The 17,927-nt window shown below is 41.7% G+C and overlaps 1 protein-coding gene across 3 annotated transcripts in view; it reads left to right on the plus strand.

Annotated features, from left to right (window-relative positions):
* Nucleotides 1-13,491, plus strand: part of cntn5 (contactin 5) — a 173,070-nt gene extending 159,579 nt beyond the window's left edge. For all 3 annotated transcript variants that reach the window (XM_058387984.1, XM_058387983.1, XM_058387985.1), the window contains 8 exons: nt 2,426-2,575; nt 4,250-4,320; nt 8,315-8,549; nt 9,107-9,216; nt 9,673-9,859; nt 10,805-10,917; nt 11,002-11,170; nt 12,136-13,491. In XM_058387984.1, coding sequence (XP_058243967.1) covers nt 2,426-2,575; nt 4,250-4,320; nt 8,315-8,549; nt 9,107-9,216; nt 9,673-9,859; nt 10,805-10,917; nt 11,002-11,170; nt 12,136-12,242 — 1,142 coding nt within the window. In that variant the 3' untranslated portion in view covers nt 12,243-13,491. The remainder of the gene's footprint in view (nt 1-2,425; nt 2,576-4,249; nt 4,321-8,314; nt 8,550-9,106; nt 9,217-9,672; nt 9,860-10,804; nt 10,918-11,001; nt 11,171-12,135) is intronic.
* The last annotated feature ends 4,436 nt before the right edge of the window (nt 13,492-17,927 follow it).

Below are 17,927 nucleotides of genomic sequence, written 5' to 3' on the forward strand. Positions count from 1 at the left end.
TCTGGGTTATTACTAAATTAACCTTTCTCCTCCCCTGAAAGGATAAAAATACCCTAATTTTTGGAGTAATTTAGGACATAATTGAGTCCTCTAACATCTCTTTTTAATCAGTCAGTGAGGAGTTAAATCACTTTATTTCGTGTCCCAAACGTTAAAACCTCTTGTAATTCTCCAGTAAATGTTAAAGTAGCTTTATATAAGTACCTTTTCCCACTTATTCAATCTGTTCAAATCACAGCTAGCAGATAAGAAGAACTGCTGGAGTGCTGTGTAATGGTGTGTGTGTGTGTGTGTGTGTGTGTGTGTGTGTATCCTGAGTGCTGAGTGAGAAATTAGTGAGAGGAGGAAAAGGGGCTTCGTCATCATTGGCTCTCCTGCAAACATTGTTATGGGCTCATGTTTGAGAGGACGAGGGTTGAGAGGAGCCTCACTTTAAAGTGCATTAGATGATAAAAGCCTGCAGACCCTCCATGTAGAGATACGAGAGGGAGATTGTGGTATTTAGGTGTGAATATGTCCATGTGGAAGGTGTGGTAACTGGTAATGGAGGAAAAGTCTTTATTTAGAGGAATGTTCTCACTCATGCGTTTATTTCTGGTTTAAAATGTTCTCGCGAAGGCTTATCATTTTACTCAGGCAATTTATGGCAGTTTTGTGAAATAGAATAATTGGAATTGAGAATTAGGTTTTTTATCATCCAGGGAGCACAAGGGCCAGATGGAGACAGGAAAAGTGACCATGTCCATGCGGGTTTACTCTGTAATGTAAGGAGATGCTATGAGGTAAAGAAAAAAAGGTGTGAGGTAAAGAGGGTGTGAGATTAAAAAAAAGGTGTGAGATAAAGGTATGAGCTAAAGTGGGTGTGAGGCAAAGAGGGTGTGAGGTGTGAGGTAAAGAGGGTGTGAGGTAAAGTGGGTGTGATGAGTGTTTTGAGAAAAAGCTATGACCTCACAGGCTGGTTATACACTTAGAAGAACATAAAAACTTTAGCTAGACCATGGAGAAGAAGATCTGTGGGACTGTGTTGGCTGACTTCAAATAAATTCATCTACAAAAGCTCCTGACTGGGTTTCTGTGTTCCCAAACAACAACATCCACTAATGATCAGAGATCTGAGTAGAACATGATGATCAGAGCCACTAGTGAAGTGGAGCAGGAGGAAAACAGGAAGCAGGAGACTCTGACAGGTAAGAGACCAGAGAGAGTCATGTTGTGATTTAACGTGTCAGAAGGAACTCTTATAACAAGCTGAATATAAATGTTCTGAAGCTTCTCATTTTCTAAAAATAGGAGGATATTGATCTTCACAGACTGCAGACTTGGCAGCATGCAGTTCCACTGAATCCTGTGGGAAGCGTCCAGCTGATCGTTTTGGCCAGGATCATTTTTCATTGTATACTACAACAGCATCAAGGCCAGAATTAGGAATAACAGGCATAAAGGAAGAAATTCCGACCGTATGGTTATAAATCCTACAGCAGCCGAGATGTGGCAGCGCAGTCCAGCTGACAGGAAGCGGAATTTCATATAGCAATGAGTTCGATCAAATTGGAAACAGAAAGGCTGAGACAATATATTTCACAAATTCATCATAGATGTAAGATAAGTGTGTGGGGCGGGAGGGGGCGTGGCCTATTTAATTTTAACAGTAAAGCTGCTGGACTTACAGAAGATCCAGACACAAAACTTTAAACTCTGAGCCCAAGGATAATTAGTAGAAAGAACTTGTATAGACTTTACTGGAGCAAGATCATTAGAAAATGTCAGAGATGACAGTGGTAATGAGATCGTATGAGGTCCATTCAGTTTAGTGATAAAAGTGGAGTAAAGAAGGCTACGAGAGGTAGAAAAGGAAAAAATGAGGCAGATGAGGCTTAGGATTTAACAAGTGATCAGAAATCTCCTGTACAGAGTTTGACCTTGAATAAAGGAAGAGAAATGAACATTGTTAAAAAAGAGAAGGCTGCTGGTGTCCTCGTATACAGGAAATAAAATAATGATGTTTAGAAGCAGCTGCTGTACGATCATCAAACCAGGATCAGGACCTGCTCTAGTCCATCAGCTTCTCACCACAGGGCTAGACATCTGCTGAGCACAGCCAGGGTCAGAGCGTGAGATTTTCAGACTCGTGCTGAGTTTCACTAAACTGGAGTATGTCCAGGTTTTTATGGGTAATAAAGTCACTGAGGAAGTTTTTATCTGTTACTGAGTGAGAGATTGAGATCTTCTAGCTGTTCCTCCTCTGGATCTTCTCAGTTACACTAGCAGGAGAAACATACATACAGAGGACTTGAGAACTCAGTAGTCAGTAGAGCTGAATGTAATTAAACTTTAATCTTCTGTCTCAGTCAGTATCTGCTCACTGTCTTCTCTTCATGAGTACACTGGGAAGATTCATGAACGCAGAGCTTTGTGTTCTTCACAGATCCAGAGCCGGTGAGTGGAGATATGGAGTCAGCCATGGCAGTGGATCTCAACCCCTGGGTGGAGTACGAGTTCCGGGTGGTGGCCACCAACGCCATCGGTACAGGAGAACCCAGCGCTCCGTCCCGGCCCGTCCGAACCAGAGAAGCAGGTGACTCACCTTGCTGCTCACGTTCGTGAGCTGATGTTCTGCAGAAATTCTAACTAAACATTTGCAGAGCTACAGAGAGATAATTGATCTGCTTTAATCTTATAAGGAGATCATTTGATTGATTTTTTTTTCTTATTTCTCACTTAAATATGTCACTGGAAAATCTCTGAAGGAAGAGAAATGTAAATATAATACAGTAGATATTTGTAGCTGTGTAACAAATTAGAGGAAAACCATGGTGTGTTTGTGGACTCGTCCTGTTGACAGTCTGCTCATGTCCTGCTCTGACGTTCTCTCTCACCCGAGGCCATGTTCACAGTCGCTCACTGAATTTCAAAAGTTCTATCAGTATTTGCAGGAAATCTTCCTCAAGCTCAGTGCAGGTTTATGCAGCCAATTTCTTTAGATTAACATCTCTTACACTTTCTTCAGCAAATCCTGTTAGTCCTCATTTTATTATTTTTATATATTGTGCTAAACAAAGCAACAAAACATGACACTGAATTCATGAATATCAGCGTGTGCGGTGTGGAGATTTTATCTTTTGTTGTGGAATTGATGAAATAACATCTTAATAACGATTAGTGAATAGCGTTAATATTGGTCTGAAGTGAAATCTCTGAGTTTATTTATTTATTTTAATGTGAGATATTGTTTGAATATTTTGAAAGAATGCCAGAATCACACATAACTGAGACCCGCCTCTTTTAGAGAAACTCTAGCATGCATAACCGAGGCCTAAATACTGATGTCCATAGTTTGGGTATTAAATCCAGCTTGTGCCAATGACTGGACTCGACTCAGCCCTGAGCGTGTCACACTTCTGTTTTCTTTTCAGTTAATATCACAGGAACGCTCCAACGTCATGCTCACCCTCACCATCACAGGTTCCAGCCTGTTTACTGCCTTCACCACAGACACACACGTTACTCTGAAACTCAGACTTCAGAAATGAATCCAACACAAATAACAAATTCTCTTCCATTCTTTCAGAATCCAGTTCAGACGGTTCCTGTTCATTACCTTACACACGGTGGATTCTCATTAATAATAAACTTTCTATAAGCCTATTGTTTTTCCTTAAATTTGTCAACATTCTGTACCTATTTGTAATAGCAGAATGAGCCACTGACATGAATTTGAAGAGGTCTGGTGTTCAGGCATCATAGTAACACACTATCAGCTCTCGTTTAACCTCGGTGTGGATGTTACACACACTTCAGCTCATCCTCTCAGGATTCAAAAACAGAAAACAGATGACATTTAGCTGAGCTTTAGTGACTCCAATCCAGATTTGTAGCACAGATCGCGGTAAAGCCGAGCTTCGCTCCTCCTGATCCCCGGATGTTATTGCTTTCTGTCCTGCGTCTCTGAAGGTCTGCAGATTTCACTCTGCTCGTGGTGTCCACCGAGAGACTGTGACCAAGAACATTTCACAGGAGTGAGAATCAGTGTCGTGTCACTTGAGTCACTTTTCTGCATGTGTCCTGTGAATCTCAGACCTCATAATGAGTCAAACGAGTAAAAACCATGTTCATGTAAATAAGAAATGCTGTGAAAGACGTTTGCTCTTTAGTGACATCCTCTTTAGTTTTGTTGCTTTCTCAGATATAAAGTGAAGGATTTGTTGAGTCATGCTGCAGATTTCTGCCTTTCTTGTCTTCTTGTCTGCAGTTCCATCAGTTGCTCCAGCTAACGTGAGTGGAGGGAACGGCCGCCGGCACGAACTCGTCATTTCCTGGGAGGTAAGCCTGCCGAGGGATCACGCTATGCTAATGAACGTAGCATAAAAGGCTCAACACTTCTGTCCAAATGAATTCATGCTGTTAATTGACTTGAGCATTTAGAAGCGAAGCCATGCGAAATTGCTGCTTTTCCACAGTTTGTCTCATTGCAGCAAATTATTGGAGCTGCCTGGAACAGATTTAAATTCACCCTGAACTCAAAAGTGTGATGTTTAAATGATGAGCTTCTCTCAGAAAGCTGCTTCTAATTATATAGATTTATGTTCGGGTCAGATTTGTTAGCGTCGGTCTACATTTATATTTCTCTCTTGTGAACGCAGACCTTCTCAGAGCTGCTGTTTAAAACAGATTCAGGAGGGCGGAGCTAAACGCAAGCTCACTCTGTGATGTCACAAAATACACTCCACAGTTTTGGAGCAATCGTGTCTTAGATTAGATGTGTGTCTGATAACGGGTGTAGCTAATTTTAGAGCAAGAGATGGTGGTTGTCATGGTAACCATGAAAATATATTCTGCTGTTGAATAAATAAATGAATTAAACATGAGGTTGATCAAGTCATGTGACTAGCATGAGCTAGTTTACCCATTAGCTAACAGGCTGAGAATGTTCAGGACTTCTTAAATCTAGAATATTACAAAGACATCTGAAATTCTATTCTATTCTATTCTATTCTATTCTATTCTATTCTATTCTATTCTATTCTATCTTAACAGGTTTAAATGGTTTAAAGCTCCTCTTCTATACGTGTAGCTTTATGCTTTATGATAAGATGAAAATAAATATAAAACAACACTTCTTTGTACCAAAGACTTTATGTGTGAAATACGAAGCCGTCTCCTTTGGTAACGACGGTGTGACTCGGTTCCGTCTGGGCTCAGAAGCTACGAGAGAACCTGAATAAATAAGAACGTCGGTCTCAGATGAGGGCCACACACCGTAATTAACCTTCAGTTGTGAAAGCATTTTCCTGTAAACACAGGCATGCGTCTGGAACATCTGCTCGCCGTCTCACCCTCGACCGTTTCTGGACAAAATTGAATCAATCTCTCGGCGTGTTAAGAGGACATTAGGACGAAACGGTCCTCAGTTGAGAGAGCACCTTTGGCAGCGGGCATCGCAGTGGGAATCTCAGCGTGAACACTAATGCATTAAAAATGAACAAAGCTGGAGGATCTCAAATGAGGGCAGTTAAAAGTGCGATTAACCAGGGAGGAGGAACAGATGTGGTCTGTAAGTGATGGCTGTTCTTGCAGTTAATAAGTACGCTGGCTTCCACTGTCACCATCCAAATAACCTTGATGTGAAGGGAACAGCGCCTGAGTGAGAGATTACTGGAGCTCCATCCAGATGGAGAGGGACACTGTAATACTGCACCGACTCGCTCTTTATAATTCCTTTCAAAACGGATTACCATAAGTTCAACATAATCATTATTCTAATCTCTCAGCTCAATTACAATGAAGTGTCTCAGTGTTCACATTCTGTAGAGTTTCACAGAGAACATGGCTGGATGATGTTCTACTGATCTACACAAATACACAGCGATTATATATATTTATACAGAACCAGAGCCTCCATGAAACTCTCCATACCACCCATCCCTTTCAGCCCCAACCAGCCATCTTCAGCCCCCTTTTGCCCTGACCAGCCCCACCAGCTCTCTTCAGCCCCAACAGCCCCCACAAGCCCCACCAGCCCCCACAAGCCCCCATTAGCCCCCATCAGCCCCCACCAGCCCCCTTCAGCCCCAACAGCCCCCATCACCCCCCTTTAGTCGTCCCCAGCAGCACTCGGGAGCAGATTTGGGCCACTTGGCATTTCTAAATGGCATTTCTAGGCTGCTGTGGTATTTGGAAGTCATTTAGCAAAACAGTTTCTTTGTTAACTGAATTAATGCTGGACGAGGGTCAGGACAGAAGATCATCGAATTAACAAATCAACCTGTTTAGGATTCGTACAAACACACTGCAGGTTTATATACAGAGAATTAACTTTAGACAGGAATTTGACCTCAGACCTGTTTCACTCTGTCCTACATGATGACCTAGTAGGCAGAGCGGACTCACTCTTTCCTCTATGTAGCTGATTATTTTCCTCTAACAGCACATCGCCCACTGCATTATTCCTCTCACACCTCAGCAACTTACCAATAATAACAATTTATATTTATTAAAGGACGACACATTCATTTATAGTTACTGTATAGTTACACGTGTCATAACTCTACAGTAATGTAGTGTTTCTTTATAACAAAGTGTTGGAAGTGACCACGGAAAGAGCAGAAAGGTTTTAAAAGAAAGCCGAATGTACGTGTCTGACGGTCACAGCAGAAGGAGAAGTGTGTTTCTTACAGCAGCAGCAGCTGAATTTCCATCACGCAGGTTTAGTTGTTTTGAGACGAGGTTCTTGTTATTAAACAGGATAAATGGCTGCACACACCCATCCAGTGCAGCTCATTAAAGTGTGCACAGAGCATGAGAATGCACCATTAGGAACAGCCCCCGGACTCCGCCGCTCCTCTCGGCTTCTCCGTGGCTCTTTAGCTGCACTTCTTCGCTGTTCTCCGATTTCTCAGAGCTGTTTTTAAAGCGAGCGCCCGAACGTGTCAGCGTGATGGAAGACGATTCGTTTGGGGGAACACTGCAGCAAGTTAATTAGACAAGCACGGTAACGTGTCCTGGTGGAGTTTAGCGAGAAGCTGCCACACTCTCCCTCCTATCGCTCCTCCGTGGAATGATGGCTCATTTGGTGGCAGCCTTTAGGGGGCCTGATTATACTGAAGCATGTGCAAATCACACAGATTACAGCATGACAGACAGCTACGCTACCGAGTGCCGGGCGGAGAGCGAGCGTGAGTACAGGTGTTTGTCGGTTATTAAATTTGGCCAAGATTTAATTCTGCTAGCTCACATTTTAATCAAATTTCTTCTTCCCTTAATAGATTGCATTTGGTGCTATTAAACAGCGAGCAGGTGTTATAGACGGCTCCTCATGTCACCTGTTTAGGAAAATCATCAGACAAAAAGCAGACCACCGTTTAAAGGAGAAACCTGGGAAATATGGAGTCTACATTTATTTATTTATTTATTTATTTATTTATTTATTTATTTATTTATTTATTTATTTATTTATTCCCTCTCCATACTGTAGTGAAAACTCCTCATGGTGATATATGAACTGTGATCCAGCTGGACCGCATGGCATTGTGGGTAATGTTTCCTCACAGATGGTTTCCAAACACAGTAAAACGAAGCCTTTCCCATCTTCGTCCTCGTGCCTGTAGCCGAGTCTCTGCTCACAGCCCTGTGTTTAGTCACCCAGCAGCTTTACAGCATGTTTAATTGATGTGTGATGTGACATTCACAACTGATTTCTTTCATTACAAGTGAAAATCTCCAGAATCCACGGGGGACGTCCTGACATTCTGATGCAAATCCATGCCATTTAGTCTGTTCCCGTCTAACAAAGGATGTTATTTAGCTCTAAACATGGAGACTGAAACCGTTTATTGCTCTGTGTGTGTGTGTGTGTGTGTGTGTGTATATGTGTGTGTGTGTGTGTGTGTGTGTGTGTGTGTTTTATAGATTGAACGTGTTCCTGAATAAGATATGAATGTGTTTAAAACAAACTTTAGCTGTTGAGGAAATGTGGAGTCATGTTGTGGATCTTTAGTGACGTGAACATCCTGGAAACTGCTCTGAATCTTCATTATTCAGTTCACTTTAAACTCAGGAGGACTCAGGAGGAATTTTTGAGCAAATTGTGGCAAAAATTAGATAAACCCATCACCTATCAACAACAGCTTCATTTATTTTCTTCCTTCATCCTGTCGTTTATTCCACAAGTGGTTTTCTACGTCTATGTCACGTCTCTCCATGGCTGACCCTCCATAAGATCTGAACATGTTAAAGGTTCTGCGTTTTACAGAAATAAATAATCCACTACCTCAGTGTCTGTTTGTTCATTTCCTTAACTGATCTTTTTTCCTTTCAGCCTGTTTCTGAAGAGTTCCAGAATGGAGATGGGTTTGGTTATATCGTGGCGTTTCGCGCAAACGGGACACGAGCATGGAAGGAAAAGATGGTGACGTCAGCAGACTCCACCACGTATAAGTACAGGGACGAGACATTCCCTCCTCTCACTCCGTTTGAGGTGAAGGTGGGCGTGTACAACAACAAAGGAGACGGCCCCTTCAGTAAAGTGGTCACGGTGTTCTCCGCAGAAGGAGGTAAGGAAACACTGATCATGTCATTCTACTAACTCTAACTATTAACTACTACTACTAACTATCTCTAACAGGGTGAAGTCCTGATCAGGTCATCATTTCACGTCAGGTTCAGCGTGTGAAGCGTGTGTTTTTTTCTCCTCTGTCAGATCACGTAGTTTAACACCACAGTCACAGATTCAGGCCTGAGCACTGCTTATTTTCTACTGTAGTGACCTTCAAACATTCTTGCAAAATTCTGGGCTGAAATTACAGCACAGCAACCATGAGCTGGAAAACGATGAAAGGCTAGTTCCTCATAAATAAAATGAAGACCATCACCCGCGATCGCCTTTGACGAAAAGCGATGAAAAAAACCCTGTTTTAGACACAGCTGCACTGAAACAGCTCTTCTGAAATGAAACAGAACTTCAGGAACTTCCAAAGCTCACTAGTATCACTATCTCATACACTTCACTTTAGCTCAGTAAGAGAAGTGTGTCATTTGTATTCCTGATGCTGACCTATAGAGCAGTGTGTCCACTGCGGGTCTGCTGATATCTCACTACCTTTAAACACAGAGCCACGGGAAGCACCATCTGATGTGAGAGCATCTGCCATGTCCTCTTCTGAGGTCAAGGTCACGTGGAAAGCACCCAGCCCTGGACCTGGAAGACCTCAGGGATATGAGGTGAGAGAGAGAGAGAGAGAGAGAGAGAGAGAGAGAGAAAGCAGTATTATCTGTCATTTTGGTGTGTGTATGAATTCTTTTGTATGTTTATGTGTGTGAGTATATATTTAGCTTATATGTTTAACTGGATAATTTGCTTGTGTGTGTGTGTGTGTGTGTGTGTGTGGTCTGAATAAAGAAAGATTATCTAATAAAAGGGAAAAGCACCATCGTGTCCTCAGGAAGAGGAATCATCTCCTTCCCCGCTGCAGGATATTACACACTCAGCTATTACGCGATTCATGCAAAATGCATGACAGTTATTTAAACTAAATGATGTAATATTAGACAACATTAGCAGACTTTTTTCTTTTTCTCATCAGCATGCATCTCTCTCTCTCTCTCTCTCTCTCTCTCTCTCTCTCTCTCCCCCTGTGAATGAAGCCAGTACTCAGAGTGTTTTTCATCTTCTAACAGGTGACCTACTGGAGGGAGTCGGAGCAGGAGGAGGCGGGGAAGAAGAAGAGGACGGTGGGAAACGAGACGGTCACATTGATCTCAGGATTGGAGGGGAACACGCAGTACCACATCATGGTCAAGGGCTTCAACAGCATTGGGCAGGGACCAGCGAGCGCCTCCGTCCAGATCAGCACCAAGAAAAAACGTGAGTTTTCAGAACAGCAGTAGCCCGAGTGCAGAGAGCACTGATGTGAGGGAGGGAATGGAAGGTTCTTCAGTTCTCGCTGCCAGGTTCTGCTACTACCTGAGTTTAAAACATTCCATCTTTCATAGCTTAAAAAATGAGGACAACTTTCACACTTAGTTGTAGTTAGCAGACATCAAAAGTGGTTTTTTCTGTTAACACCCAGAGCTGAAATATGTCCAGTTCAGGCAGATGCTGGTGTGCTGATGTTACTGAAGGAGCATTCATCAGAGACGTCCTTCAAACTCACACATGAAGGTAAATCCTGCATGCTGTGTGCAAACAACAGGAACATGAAAAGCTCTGAATGTGGAGATCTGGACATGAAAGACCCACCTCTGTCCAGACACAGCACAGGCTAGTGAAAAAGCAGGGCTGAGTGGAGTGAGGGTGAAGGACAACAGCAGGGTCAGTGCAGGGGGCGTGGTTCCTTTTCTACTTGCTGCTGATGATGAGCTTGGAGCTGGGTGTGGAGCTGGGTATGGAGCTCTGGTTCTGACTGGAGTGTAGAGAACATATAGAGTACTTCATTTTAACTATCAGTCCTAATGTGTGGTCTTCACTTTTAAAGAGAAGCAGATCATACGCGCAAAAACAGAAATAAATGATTGGATTTCTCAATTTTTGAATTGACCAGACCAAACTATCCTCCTGGATCACACGGAAAACACAGTGCAAGGCAGTGAGACACTGAAGCCAGAACTGCTGAAGGTCTCTGAAGGAACTGCAGGACGTCTGTACGGTGTGGAGCAGGGGCAGGGGTTATGTGCTCATGAAATCTTTTAGCAGATATACTCTAAATGAAATGTTTTTTTATAGAAAATATTTGTGTATTAAAGAAAAAAAAATTTGCAATTAAAGTTTTTTTTTTCAATGTCATGTCTCTCTCTGTCTTTCTCTCTCCAGCTCCCAGCCATCCTCCAGCCAACGTCATGTGGATCCAGGAGGGAAATAATGTCTCCTTATCCTGGGACCCAGTCAAGGCCCTGAGCAACGAGTCAGACGTCATCGGCTATAGGGTGGGTCGCACACACACACACACACACACACACACACACACATATGTGTACAGTGGTGTTTGTTATTAACTTTGATATTTTCAGGTATTATTGCGTCAGGAGGGGCGTGGTCACAGTCAGGTCATGAGGACCCCGAACACGGCCGCCGTTCTCACGCTACCAGAAGGAGGAACGTACATTATTGAAGTGTGTGCCATAAGTGAAGGAGGAGAGGGAGCGGCTAGCTCTCAAATCAGAGTGCTCACTTCCTCAGGTGCTTGTCCACTTGTTTAAACACCATGTCACATGACCTCTAACCACCTTAAAGTCTCACTAATCAACAAGAATTAAATGGTACAGTGTCAGTTTCCATAAATATTTATTTATAAAACAGCTGAACAGCTGCACTGGATAAGTTACTAATAAACACTGTGTAGTTCTGTTCTGTTAAAATGTCTAGCGTGATGATTTGTGGGACTGTTTTATCCAGTTACATGTCCATTAATTTTGTGGAACATCAGTGAAGTGAGTTACTTCCTGTAGTCTCTCATGTTCTATCAGCTATAAACACTCGTCTCCTCAGCAGTCTCTCTTTATTCTTTCTCTATCATCTATAAACACTCATCCCCTCAGCAGTCTCTCTTTATTATTAAGTCATGTTACTGAAAAACGATAAGGAATGAACTGTTGCTATGGAAACGATAAGGTATCAGAGCGAGTGCATTAATATAAAGCTGTGATGTTCAGCTGCTCTACTGTCAGAGAATTAATCATCACCTGACCACTAATCAGAGTCCAGAACTCAGAGTGACGTAATTTAAAATAAATAGTGTAAAGGGGAGACGCAGGTCAGTAGAACCTCCATTTTCATGCAGGGAAGAAAACATGAAAGTTAATTTATTTAGTAAGGCAACAGCTGTACCTCAGCTTAATGTCTCTTTAATTAGGTTTCCTCCAAACACACACACACACAACTCACACACACACATGGCAGAAGAAAACAATTAAAGATAATGTGACAAGATAAATTTAAAGTAAACACGGACAATAGAGTTAACGATCCTTTGAGATAAAAAAAAACAGACTTTATTTCCTACAACTTGGAAATAATTACTGGAGTTTAAACCTCTGCAGATATTTCTGAGAAAGCTACAATCCACAACGTTGGTACTTAGAGCAGGTTATAAAAATAAACTCTGGGGATGTGAGTATTTCACTCATCTCTCTTTTGTTCTGTAGGTGTGAGGGCGAAAAATCAGCAGCGTTCTGTGTATAATCTGCCGTCAGGCTTTGCATGGACTCTCCTTCTCCTGACCGTCCTGATGGTGCCTTCTGCCCCGTGGTGAAGCATCTTCACCATGAAACTCTGCCCCCACCCCCCTGTGTGGATGGAATGGACTCGCCATACACCATACAGACTGCTGTGTTGGCCAGAACCATCTCCAGGACATGGGGGTTGTCCAAGTGCAAGTGCTTCTTTATTCAACCAGGAATCCATCCTTTTTTTTCCTGGTGATTTCTGTTGCAGTTTTTCTTCTCATTATCAGTGTATCATCATGCATTGTGCATAGAGCGTCCTTATATTACACAAACTAGTGAACTCTTATCAAATCCAGCCTTCACTGAGCGCCGGGAACACTGAGGACTGAGACTCTTCATCTGACACGTCTCCATCCCTTTAACCCATGGCTGCCTAAATAAGTGAAGCCATTAAAGCTCAGCTTAGATAAGTGCATTGTTTCTTATTCACATTAAAGACAGCAAGATGGAGGACAAAAAGGATAAAAGAAAAAAAACAACAAATGTTTTATAGTGCCAAGTCTTTCCAGACTTACTTTTTGTATATCATGTTAACTTAAAAGTGAAACTTTTAAGTAAAAAGTGTGTGTGTGTGTGTGTGTGAGGGTTTTCTAAGTTGTGTGTTTTTGTCAGTTTCTGATGCACATGCAAGGCTGCTGAGGTCTGGGTGGGCGTGGCCAGGGTAGGCTAGAGGGCGGGGTTTTACCTGTAGTGCCCAAACGCATCATTAGGCAAAGAGAAAAATCTGATGTCATGGTGAACGCTGAAATAAATGTGGCGTATATTTTTCACCAGCGTGTGCTTCACTCTGTTCTCAGGAGAACGCTGTCTTTATTTAATGTTGGTGTATTTTTTCTGTAAAGAACAGGAGTGTGTGGTATAAACGTGTTCGCGGCACTGATCCTCACATAACACATCAGTGTGAGGTTTTATCTCCGGCTCCTCATCAGATTATTTGCTGTTAAATCTTTTACAGTGAATCAGTGTGTATTTTGAAGATGCGAGCACAACAGCACCACCAACAGGTCATAATAAAACACACAGAACACACAGGAGTCAGAATTGAGGCTGGGGCTGATTTCTTTCTCACTCAGACTGTAGATTCATGCAGCCAATCAGTGACAGTCATGTCAGGTGATTACACAGGGACACGCCCCCTAGATCTGACCCCTATTTACACTGAGATTTTTTCTCTCTATGATTCATTTTAAACACACATTGCCCAATCAGAGTACACGTAACACAGGAGGATTGATGACAAGGAGGATTGATGTTTAGCGTAAGTTTAGTGTTTATTGTTTGTGTTTACTTTTCACAGCATGAAGCCAGTCACATGTTACAGATTAAATCATTTTTAAACCAGTTATTTTAAATGTCCTGAGTAGAGCTGCTCATCTTTCTGGAAGTGCAACACTTCATCATTCTTAAATCATCAGAATCATAATCAGCTTTATTCACAGTTTATACACAGTGTGATACATACATACATACATACATACATACATAAGAACAGAAAACATTTCGCTCAAATCTAATCATTTATTATTATCAAGATATCTCTGGGTATTGTATCATAACCTCATAACTAATACCGCAAGCTGTCACTGAGACAGAGTCATGTGTTTTATCTTCCAGATGTGTTTTATACTAAATCATAAGCCTTAAACACAATTTCATGGTCTTTAATCTGATTATTTTTAAAAAGTCAGAGTTTTGTTCGACTGTAAGACTGAAACAGAGTTGATTATTCATCCTGTTCTGTGAGCTCAGGTGACTGACTGGATTCCTGGAATCTGTTTCTAATCTTAGAATCAGCAAAGCCCAGATTTTCTCCCAGTCTTATTTAGCCTCACCTGCAATAGCCATGTGTTGACCTGTTTCTTCAGCCTGCTCGCACATCTCTCTCTGCAGGGACTGTCAGTCAAAATAAATTCCTTTACAGTGTAATTAATGCCAGAGTGTAGCTGCCACAGTCTGGGCTGAGAGTACTGTTAGCGCACTTTCTCCAAATCCCACTCGGCCCCCTGAGGACGGCTGGACACTCCATTAGAACCCGCCAGCCGACTCTGACTCACATTCCCGGCTCTGACTCGACTTCATCCAGGGAAATGTTTATAAAGGCTTTCAGTAATCCAGGCCATGCTGAAATGGCTAATAATAGCACATCACCTTTAGTAATAAGAAGACGAAGCATCTTCCCATCATTCAGTGGGGATAAAGATGCCACAGTGAAATGAACTTTCTGATGCTGTGTTATTCCCAGTAAATATTCTAATATTATTATATTATCTAATATATATTATAATAACAGAATAATACGATAAATCATAATTATAATCTACATTTATACTCAGGTCATGTCAGTTAGTTCAGTGTAACTGAGGTTCTGTCAAAACTGAGAGCACAAGTAAACTCTTGCTAGAGCACAGAAGCATGCCATTACACCATTACATCACCACATCACAACACCATTACATCATCATATAATTACATCATTACACCATTACATCACCACATCACAACACAACACCATTACATCATCACATAATTACATCATTACACCATTACATCACCACATCACAACACAACACCATTACATCATCACATAATTACATCATTACACCATTACATCATCACATCACAACACCACTACATCATCACATAATTACATCATCACACCATTACATCATCACATAATTACATAATTACACCATTACATCATCACATCACAACACCATTACATCATCATATCATTACATCATTACACCACATCATTACATCATCATCACACCATTATATCATTACATCATTACATCATCACACCATCACATCATCACATCATCACATCATTACAACACCACATTACACCATCTCATCATCACACCATTACATCACACCATCTCATCATCAAACCATTACATCATCACACCATCACATCATCAAACCATTACATCACACCATCACATCATCAAACCATTACATCATCACACCATTAAATCATTACATCACACCATTACATCATCACACCATTACATCATCACATTACACCATTACATCATCACACCATTACATCATCATATTACACCATTACATCATCACACCATTACATAATTACATCATTACATCATTACATCATCATACCATCACATCATTACATCATCGCACCACCACTTTACCACACCACATCATTACACCATCATATCATTACATCATCAGATAATCACACCATCACACTACCAAATCATTACATCATCACACCACCACACCACCGCATCACACAATTAAATCATCATATCATGACATCATCAGAGCAACTAAGCGTGGTCAGAGTTCCTGTGTTTTATAGTTTCTGCAGTATTGGGCAGGTGTGGTCAGAGTCCCTGCAGGAGTATATGGGCAGTCAGTGTGTCTGTGGTTGTGGGTGGGCGTGGTCTAAGTTTCAGGATCCTACCTACCTTGAAGGAGGTTTGAAGAGGTTTGAGAGGAGGTTTGATTATAAATCTGTGATTGACAGGATATTCTCTCCATGCCCCTCTACAGTTTTAGGATGTTTAATGTGTTTACTGCCTCAAACTTAACACTATGTTCACACTAGAAGGTGACATGTAGCCTGCAGCTTGTGGGCATGTAGTGAAGGTTACTGATGTTACCTGTGGGCGTGACCTTTTGTTTATGCGTGTTTATGCTATAAACTTCATGTACTTGTTTAGCTACACGCTCAGATAATTCATCCTTAGTTTTTTTCTTCATATTTCAATTCAATTCAATTCAATTCGATTTATTTGTACAGCGCTTTTAACAATGGACATTGTCTCAAAGCAGCTTTACAGAAGTTTAGAAAGTGAGAAGGAAAAAACGATAAAGTTTAAAGTAAAGTAACTATTTTATCTTTATTTTATGTATTAATGTCTCTATACACATTTAATGAGGGGTTTTCTCTGACAGGAGAAGATGAAACTACACTCACAGGCTTTTCTTACATTTGTGGTAAAAAGTAAATGCACCAGCTGCAGGAAATGGAACCGAACAGCAGGAAGTAACTCTCACACTGCTGTCACTGCAGTCACCACGTTGTGTCTCCCATGTAGGTAGAGAGATGGCTGTCTTCTGCTAGTGTAAACATCATGTACCATAGCTGTAGAGGGTCTGAGTGTTAGCAGGTCTGAGTGTTAGCAGGTCCGAATATTAGCAGGTCTGAGTGTTAACAGGTCCTAGTGTTAGCAGGTCCGTATATTAGCAGGTCTGAGTGTTAGCGGGTTTCAGTGGCTCATTGCTGTCTGTAAACATTTTTCCATCAACCAACAAAAACTCCTGCACTCCTGACACAGTATCAATGAACCTCCACGGCTCATGTTGTATCATTTCCATGACCTGCAGACATACACACTAGTGTTGGAATAATCTCTCTCTCTCTCTCTCTCTCTCTCTCTCACACACACACACACACCTACATTAATTCAGTTGGTTCTGGAGAGGTTCTTTCTTCTCCTCTATTTTATGAGTGTTTCTTTGTCGGCTCGCTCTCATGCCCGCACGCAGCCGCTAATGTGGTGACCTTTAATTATTCATGCATTACCTGTCGGTGTCTGTGCTTCTGATTTATGCTAATGGATTATGTAACCCACAAAGCGAGCGACGTGGCTCAGAGGGCCGAGGATACAGCATCAGCAATTACACCACACGCTCCCTTGACTTCAGGGATGGAATAGTGCTCTACGGCTAGCCACTTAGCGGAGGGGTGTGAAGCAGCTGTCATATCAGCCGGACTAATGCACCCTGAGAGCTGATTAAGAACGGAGTAATGTACAGCTGAGCAGAATGTACAATCACGTGGGTCCTGTCCTCAGCACTGCTCAGTCATGCCACCCAGATATTTTAAACTCTGATGTAGTCTTAAAGCCCAGCTATTTAATGTAACGCGAGGTGTTGGGCTGCATTAGCGGCTCAGAGTGTGCTAGGTTCTGTGTTTTTTGGCTAATGGAATCTGTTCTGTTTTCACTGAAACTTCATTATTTCTCAATTAATTTGAACTAGGTGTCAATGGTTATAGCCGAACTATTAATATCTGTGTAATAGTACTGATGTATATCGTAATTAAAATCTCAGCTGGAACATCCGATCTATTACAAGGCAAGAAATTACGCTGCTTTACCCCCTACTTTAACTCTGTAAATCAACATAATGTATCTGCTCAGACTGCAGCAGCCACAAAATGTCTTCATTTCATCAAGCTGCTCCACCACCGCGTCTGCTGCACACGTGGAGTCACGCAGGACGAGTCGCACTAAAAATAGACGAGAACTCTAAGCTACAGGCCGAGGTTTTAGCGCATCAGAATATCAGATGCAACAACAAACATAAACAACAACAAACACAACAAAAACAAAAAACATAACAACCACCCCCTGTCACTGAGGTGGTGTCTCAGAGCTCTCTGCAGGTGAAGCTACAACTTGGACTGGAGAAAGGTGAAATATTGAAGTGTAGAATTAAGGAGGAGTATTAAGGAGGAGTATTAAGGTGGAGTATTAAGGAGGAGTATTAAAGTGGAGTATTAAAGTGGAGTATTAAGGAGGAGTATTAAAGTGGAGTATTAAGGAGGAGTATTAAGGAGGAGTATTAAGGTGGAGTATTAAGGAGGAGTATTAAAGTGGAGTATTAAGGAGGAGTATTAAAGTGGAGTATTAAGGAGGAGTATTAAGGAGGAGTATTAAGGTGGAGTATTAAGGAGG

Source organism: Hemibagrus wyckioides, linkage group LG04 (assembly GCF_019097595.1).
Source record: "Hemibagrus wyckioides isolate EC202008001 linkage group LG04, SWU_Hwy_1.0, whole genome shotgun sequence".
Classification (NCBI taxonomy): domain Eukaryota; kingdom Metazoa; phylum Chordata; class Actinopteri; order Siluriformes; family Bagridae; genus Hemibagrus; species Hemibagrus wyckioides.